The sequence below is a fragment of the Capsicum annuum genome, chromosome 12 (assembly GCF_002878395.1).
Source record: "Capsicum annuum cultivar UCD-10X-F1 chromosome 12, UCD10Xv1.1, whole genome shotgun sequence".
In the NCBI taxonomy this organism is placed as follows: domain Eukaryota; kingdom Viridiplantae; phylum Streptophyta; class Magnoliopsida; order Solanales; family Solanaceae; genus Capsicum; species Capsicum annuum.
In genome coordinates this window covers 232,826,379-232,835,108 of record NC_061122.1, presented here as the reverse complement: position 1 = coordinate 232,835,108, position 8,730 = coordinate 232,826,379, and the positions used below count along the sequence as shown (strand labels likewise).

At 38.0% G+C, this 8,730-nt stretch overlaps 1 protein-coding gene across 1 annotated transcript; it reads right to left on the bottom strand.

The window, feature by feature from the left end:
* Positions 1 to 1,650: 1,650 nt before the first annotated feature.
* Positions 1,651 to 8,467, bottom strand: LOC107850521 (E3 ubiquitin-protein ligase SINAT2). The gene is made up of 4 exons (XM_016695103.2): positions 7,793 to 8,467; positions 6,661 to 6,972; positions 4,371 to 4,754; positions 1,651 to 2,353 (listed from the first exon to the last, which is right to left on the bottom strand). The coding sequence occupies exons 2-4, from the start codon at positions 6,883 to 6,885 to the stop codon at positions 2,030 to 2,032; spliced, it is 933 nt and encodes a 310-aa protein (XP_016550589.2). The 5' UTR covers positions 6,886 to 6,972; positions 7,793 to 8,467; the 3' UTR covers positions 1,651 to 2,029.
* Positions 8,468 to 8,730: the final 263 nt, after the last annotated feature.

Genomic DNA, 8,730 nt, shown 5'->3' with positions numbered 1-8,730 from the left:
GGTCGGGCATGATTTTAGCCAAAAATCGACCGGGCTGCTCCAGGCAGACTGGGGAGCGGCCTAGTGTAGGTCTTTTTTTATAACGGGACGATTTGAGTGGTCAAACAGGCGAAACGGCGTGAACAAGCCGGTTTGGGTGGTCAAACGTGTGAAACAACACGAACGAGCTATTTCTAGGCCAAATCAGTATGCTATAGCCCACGATTTTTGGGGTGGGCCTAAGGGTCGAGCATGATTTTTGCTGAAAATTGACCAGGCTGCCCCCAGGCAGGCTGGGGAGCGACCTAGTGTGGGCCTTTAGGTGGTTAAATGGGCCTAGTGTGGGCCTCGACAGGCTGTGGAGCGGGTGAGGGTGGGTCGACGGGGCCATTTGAGTGGTTAAATGGGCAAAACGGCACGAATGATCCCACAACTCTAGTGTGGGCATGGGGCTCGACCGCGGTTTGGGCTGAAAAATCGATCGGCGACCCCATGAGGGGATGTGAGAGGGTAAAGATGGGCCGACAGGGTCAGCGGGGCTATTTGGCTAGTTTAATAGGCGAAACAGTGCGAACTGGCTGTTTTTTAGCCAAATCGACGTGTGTTAGCCCACGATTCTAGAGGTGGGCCCGGAGCCCAGCCATGATTTGGTTTAAAAATCGATCGGTCGTCCCCCGATGTACTGTGGAGCAGATGAGGGTGGGCCAGCAAGGTCAATGGGGCTATTTGGGTGGTCAAAAGAACAAAACAACACGAACAAACTATTCGAGCAAAATCAATTATGTTAGCCCACGATTCTGGGGGCGAGCCCGGGGACGAATCGCGGTTTGGCCCAAAAATTGATCGACGGCACCCCGACAGGCTATGGAGCGAATCTGGGTGGTTCGACGAGGCCAATGGGGCTATTTTGCAAGTCAAACGGGCAAAACAATGCGAACAGATTGTTTTGGTAACTTTCGGTGGGTTTTAGCCCACGATTTGGGGTGTGGGCTCGAGGCCCAAGCCCGAATCGTGCAAAAATTGACCCACATCCCCGACGGGCTATGGAACAAATCTGGGTAGTCTGACGAGGCCGTTGGGACTTATTTTCAAGTCAAATGTGAAAAACGACACGAACGAATCATTTTTGGCGACTTTCAGCGGGTGTTAGCCCACGGTTCGGGGTATGGGCCAGGGCCCAACCCCGAATCTGGGTGTAAATCAATCGACAGCCCCCGACGAGGCCTCTGAGGCCATTTTACAAGTAAAACAGGCGAAACGCTGTGAACAAACCATTTTTGGCGACCTTGCAAGTAAAACGGGCGAAACGCCACGAACGAACCATTTTTGCTGACCTTCAGTGGGTGTTGGCCCACGGTTCAGGAGGTGGGCCCGGAGCCCAGGCCTAGATCTAGGCGAAAGTTGACAGGCAGCCCGAACAGGCTGTGGAGCGGATCTGGGTGGTCCGGCGAGACCGCCGGAGCCATTTTGGTAGGCTATTGCTTAACCAACTTGCTAATCAAATACATGCCCCTCTTTGGGCGGAATCCTCCTTTTGGGGTATTAACATATCTTAGCAGTTGTTCCCTTCCAAGGGCAAGTTCTTACGAGTTATTCACCGGTTCATGACGGAACTGTACATGAAAATATTTTGCATTCAGATATATTGAAGTGGTTCAATGTAAGAGAAAATGGACTAAATGCTTTTTATGGAGTTGCTATTATTCATCATAAAACAGAGTTCACATGATGCATCCCTTTGCAAGCAACATGGTTCTGCACAGATTGTCAAAAAGCCTAAATGCCTAATAGTATTAGATACAGAACCAGCATTAACAGAATGCATGGCCAACAGTTGAGCTTCAATACACATTGATTGATTCAAAAATCTGAACCTATATAGAACCATCTACAGCTTTTATCTTTTTACAAGAATAACAAAAAATAAACCACCAGTCAACCAGAAATAACTAACTAGACTCGTGGCCCTCTGGGAAGAAATCTACTGTGATATATGACGACAAGCCTTCAGATTGATGCTAACCTGGGGAAGAAGATAGCGTTTTCTACTTTACAACGGTTCTCTCCAAATGCGCCCAGCCACCTTCAGCTTTAGCTCCTTTCGGTCACCACCAGAGAAGAAGAGTGCCATGCTCCTTTGAATGAGCAGCCCATCTAAACTGTCTCGGACAGTTTTATGACTATCACGGATGCTCCTAGGAACTCCTTGCCATAGTAACTTTCTGCCAAATCCACCTACTTCAAGACTATAACTAAATTTTTTTGCATCATCATCATCACCCATAAAACGAAGGAACGCCATGTATACTGGTGCCACTCCAACATTAAAAGCCTCAAAGTGCAAGCAGAATTGGTGACCGAAACAGTTGAAAACCTATTCCACATAATAGCAAAAGAAATACTACTTAAATGATCCATGTTGTCAGACAATGGTTTTCTCCCCAGTAAAAAACATGTTAAAGAATTTCCAACCTTAAATATAAGTGCTTATTCAGAATATTTATGAAATATTGGAAGAACAGACTTCAATTTATATCTCTGCTTTCCTTTTCAACCACAAAAGAAGACACACTGGTTGTAAGTTGTAATAGTAGAAGCAATTTAAGCCTCCTTGAGTAACTATAATGAGAATATGACTAGGAATGATGAGACCAAATTCTAAATGAGAAACATAATGCAATACAAATATACACTATTTCATCAAAATGCCTTTACCGATAATACTACTAAACTTGTCATGAAAAACCATTAAATTTTGCCATGCTAAACACGTAATTCAAATCTCTAACATTATTCTTTGGAATACTACTATATCATGTCATATAAGGACTTCCTTTATTTTTGTTTTCTTCTTAAATGCAATATAACATCAAGATATGTTAGGATTTCCTTTGTTTTGTTGTTTTCTTATAAACGCAATAATATCAATAGAGTTACTAGAAGAACAGTGCCAACATTTTAAGGAAAACCTCGTTGGCAGAGATGAGACGCAATCCTGTGTCCTTCCATGGAAAACTGCTTCAGTATTTCAATCTACCACTGAATTCAACTTTAGGGGGATTTGAGTTGGTTGTTTCTTTCGTTCAAGATCTTCCTGGATGATTCACAGGGTTCCTAAAATTGTTTTTCAATGTTGACTTCAAGGGGTCTGTGAATCTTACCGCTATTTCTGTTGATGGTTCCTCTTTCTAGAAAGTCTATTAACTTTGGGTTGTTGAAATAGGTGGAGAAATAAACTGTGCAGATTTCTACTTCCTCTCTTTTCAAGGCAGGTGATCTACCTTGGTAGTGTTTGTTTTTCGCTTTTTGATTACTATTTATGGTGCCAGAAATGGCAATCTAGTAGGGATTAGAATAATTCCAGGAGTTTAACTCGGGGAAAAGTGGAACTAAAATCAGGTATAAACGAGATCTTTAGCTAAGAGAAGAATTGAGAGAGAGGAGAAAATTGATCTTGTATTCATGAATGAGTTCATTGCTGTGTTACATTGATATTTATAGGCTAATACAGCTGAAACGATTCATCGTAGCTACTAACTAACTACTAACTGAATTAATGGAACAGTACTGCACAGAGTTAATTGTTTCTGTGAACAGTATTAACAGAAATATAAATGCTAACCGCCTAACGGACTTCAAATCTTAACTAACTAATTGCTGAATCAGCTTTCATCACTTTTAATCAGCTCCATCTCTTCTTATCTTGCATCAATTTAAGGTTGAATGTCTCATTGCCTTGTGTGATAAACTCACTTCTGGTTAATTCTTGATGAAACCACACTTAAAATAAACAGCATGGTGGAGACTGAAGTATTCAGATGGCAACACCCATCTCTTCAATAGCTGATATTCAGCATGCGAAAAAGGTTGGTACTCACATGAAACTGGTGCGGTAAATGTTGTGATAGGCGCTTCCACTTAAGGAGATAAAGATGCAAGTGAGAATTTGAGTGAGTATTCATGCATAACATGTTACAATGAATACAGTCCATGGATGTTATCATCAGACTGCAAAGATGCACCAAATATGGTTCTTATCGTCTACTCGAGACATGGCAGAATCGCATTTCTGCACTAGGAAAAGAGCTTAACAACTAACTCTTTCAACCCTCACGTAAGGCATTTTATCTAGTACCTTTCATTTCAAGAGGTTAAAACTAAAAATCCTTATTAATTAGTTTGATGTCTGCTTTGAGCCCTGAATTGGTAGTATGGTATTTGATTGATGAAGTTATGCAGTTCTATCATGACGAAGGCTTGCAAATACTAGCAGACAATTAGTGTAGAACACCATCAAATTGAGCACTGAACTATGAGTTAACTTAGCATCCTCTGGCCTCTCTAAAATAAGGAAAAAAGGAATGGAGGGGGGAGAGAGAGAGAGAACTCACAGTCAACATCCATGTAGCATTCTCAACATCTTGAGGATTAGATTTGACATAGCGATGGTTGAAGGTACAGCCGTCGTGCATGTCAACCTTGTGATCATCTTTGAGGTGTGCAACTAGGGACTGAATATCACCAGTAACAGTACATTCGGATCCTGCATAAGGGCAGTTGTATGGACGAAATCTGCAGTTCTGCTCATGTCGAAGCCTACTATGATAAGTGAATATATCTTGACAGCCAAAAATTTGGTTTCGGCATGGCAACTCAAGTGACTCTGCAATTTTCTCCAATGCTAGACATCTTATGTTTCCAAGCTCGTGGCGACAAATTGGGCATACATGGACTTTTGACTTGCACTTCAGGCATAAAGTATGACCATTTGGACACTTCACACATGGAAGATGAAAAAATTTGAGTTGACTGTTGAGAGTGAAATTAATAAAAGGCCAAAAAGAATATGACAACTTAACTAAAGTGACAGAAATATAAGATTACTCGATAGAGCTTTTTTTACTTTTAATAATAAATGCTCCGTATCTCCAAAATGTTGACATCCTGCATTCTGGTTTCTGTAACATTTACCCAATTTACTAAAAGTGAAGGTCCTTGTTTTTCTTTTTTTTTTTTTGATAAAATGAATGACGGAGAACCTTGGAGTAAGGATAAAGTTGTCTCCATGTGACCTATAGGTCATGGATTTGAACCGTGGAATCAGCCACTGATGCTTGTATTACGGTAGGCTGCCTACATCAAAACCCCTTGGGTGAGGCCTTACCCGAACCCAGTGTGAATGGGCCAATGTGGTACGCTTTATGCACCGGGCTGCCCTTTTCTTTTATAAGGTAAATAATTCTATTTATGATGGAAAAATCTCTTGTATACAACAACATACCAGTGTAATCTCGTATACAAGGAATATACTTCAAAAAAGAGAATCTGTTACAAAATGTAATTTTCTATAAACAATACCGCTCTTATTATATTATATACAAACAGGCCACATGGGTGCACCAAAACGAACTAGGAATTAAAGGCTACTAGTCAAATATATGTAGTTGTTTAAACAAACGTAATGTAAAAACAAAGATTAGCTCACACTTCTGTATTTCTCAAGGCCAACTTTCCAACTATGGTCTATGTTAGCTCCCGTATACACTTCTTTTTAATTTATTTTTCTAATAAATGTGATGTAAGAACTATTTTAACTCACACTTCTACATTTCTCAAGGCCAACTATTCAACTTTTCTATCCCGAATAAACAAAAGAGATTATTGCTTTTGGCATCTTTTATACAACATAAAATGCAATGTTATATCAGCTCTTATCACATAATTTCTTTAATATGCATGGAATATGTCTGAAGTTTTCAGATATATAGAGTTTATAGTCTATAACTTAATATGTTTATGCTGAAGCAATAAAGCATGTATAAACATAACATGTTAGAAAATAATTGCTGAGGAATTGCCTTTTATTGTTAGAAAATAAAGCATGCATTGAAAAAGCAGAAAACTTTCACCTATCTCTCATAAATCTAATTCGAAGAAGAGTTCAAATCCTAAGGAAGAGCTTTGCAGGACTTGAATTTATGTCCCAATGACTTGAAAGCTATTCAAAAACAGCCAATTCCTCATTAAGGAGAAAATATAACACATAACATGTTCAGTTTGTCAAACTCCAGGAGGCAATGACATTTCTGGAAATATTGCATCAGCACTTAATGCCATGCCAATATTTTTGTATGTACTTTTTGCACATTAATGAGAGAAAATGAATGTTAGTCTACTCTATATTAAGGCTTACGCTAGTATTGTAGATTGTATATGTTTGGGTCATTAGCATCATTATATGAAGAAGAATCACATTTCTTTTAGCTTACACCTCAACAATCTCAGTGCCAAAGTATGCAAAAGATAAACTCTATTCAGGCTCATAAATTACTATTACGTCACGAGTTTCTAACTCCATTTGAATCTAGAAACTTGACCAATTTCAACCTCCAACAACAACAAATCCAGTGTAATCCCACAAGTGGGGCATGGAAAGGAGGGATGCAACACGAGGACTTCCAGGGGTCCAGCCATCCTAGTACTACTCTCGCCAAGCATGATTAACTTAGAAGTTCTGATGGGAAATGAGTTAGTGCTGGTATGTTTGCATCGCTAATTTCAACCTCAACCTTATTAGTTAATGCCCCTAACGTTGAATATTTTGGGAGTAAAATAACTTTCAAGAATGTTGAATCACTTTAATTCCAAATGTATCATTTCCAAATAAGCTATATAATGTACCTGATGAATTGGAGGGTACATTAGATTCATACAAACAGGGCATTCAAGTAGCTCATGAACAGCTGTATTAGATCTTGTTCCATGATTCCCACCAATAATATTAACAGCTGTAGATTTTCTAAATGGGGAGCTTTTGGATTCAGCATTTTCGGGTGCAATACCATAATCGGCATATGCATTAAGCGAATCACCAATATCCTGGTAACTGCTTCCTCCGGGAGCCATGTATTAAAGACTTATTACGTGTACAAAGCTGTGAACAAATGTATATCCCCCCTCAAATTTTAACCACCTACCTCGATGCTCCTAGTCCTGCCAAAGAAAGTGGAAACATAACTTGGTAAGTATATAAATATTTGAAATAAAGAATCCCTTTTCCTTTTCATCACCACACTATAACAAGGTGGTACAGGAATCTTTCGAAAAAATTCATACATAGGAAGCAAATTCTCTTGAGCAACACATTATTCACAATTTTTTGATGAGACACTATAGAAAAAAAAAGCATTTAAACCAAAATCTACAAATGAACACTTACTAGTGAGCTCACAACAATTTCCATAAACATGAAAAAAAACAGAAAAAGAATCAACCTTTCTCTTTTATGGAATCAAAACATTCCAAGATCCAAACTTTACTACTTGTCTGAAAGAGAAAATACCTAGCCTTGACCCAAAAAAATTCTTTTTATTCACCTTTTTGCAAAAATTCTCAGATTTTCAAACAATTCCATTAGAACAAAAACTTCCCAGAAAAGAAAAATGAAATTGACAGTTCATCAAAAACACCAAAATTTCATCAACAGACGCGCGCGCACACACACACCACCACCACCACCAACAACAACAACATATGCCACATGTTCATCAAAAACACCAAAATTTCAACAAAACACACACACACCCCACCAACAACAACAACATCATATGCCACATGGTCATCAAAAACACCAAAATTTCAACAAAAAACATACACAACAACAACAACATATACTACATGTTCAAACCAACAAAATAATCAAAACCATTAACAACCCACAAAATTTAACCTTCTAAAGAACAAGAAATCAATACCAAAAATCAAAAAGAAGACGGGGAAAGGGGGGGGGGGGGGGGTCAAGGAGGGCACTAACCAAGAAAAGCAAGACCCAGATGAAATTTTTGCATATTCTAATCAACCCAATAGGGAAAACACCATCATATACACTCAAAATTTGATCTTTTAATAAGAAAAAAAAAAAAGATAATGGGAAAAGAGCAAATATATAGGAGAGAGCAAAAAAAAATGACCAAGAAAAGGTTTTGATTAATAAAGAGTGACCAATAATTGGGTAGTTATTGGATTGAGATTCATCAAGAATCAAAGACAAAAGCACATGAAAAGAAAATTAGATATAGGAATGGAAAAAAAAATTAGTATCTCTTTGTAAAAAGTATTTACTAATTTTGAAATGTTATTTAAAGTATATTACTAAGTAGTATTATATTTTTACCTTTTAAATTTTATATAATATAATTAACGTTATAAAAGTTATTGATCGAGAGATACATATTTAAGTGTGAAAATAATCTTTGATCCAATTTTTCCTTTAATTGAAACATAACAAGAGTTTTTAGTACGACGTAAATTAATTTATTACTATAATTTATGAAATAAAAAGATTTATAGTGTATGTAAGTATATATAAATAATTATTTCATCAACCAAAGTAATGTTTACTGGTCGTCTCCTTGATTTACGTGTTAAGATGATTCCAATTGAGCAGGCCACAACAGTAACCAACAAATTATAGAGTGCATACATACATATGGAGTACTATACATATAATATATATAATATATATAATATATAATATCTATAATATACAAGTATATATTGTATTATCCAGATCTGATGAAACAACAATCAAAGATGTGGGAAGGGGTCATAATCAATCATATCCATAATGGATTCATATAGTAATTACTTTAGCTTTTTGGTTTGTTTCAAATGGACATCAGGTGGTGCACATGTCTGTGTGCCACAAAGAGGCTTTTAGGTGGCCAAGTGTGACCCCACTTACCACCAAAG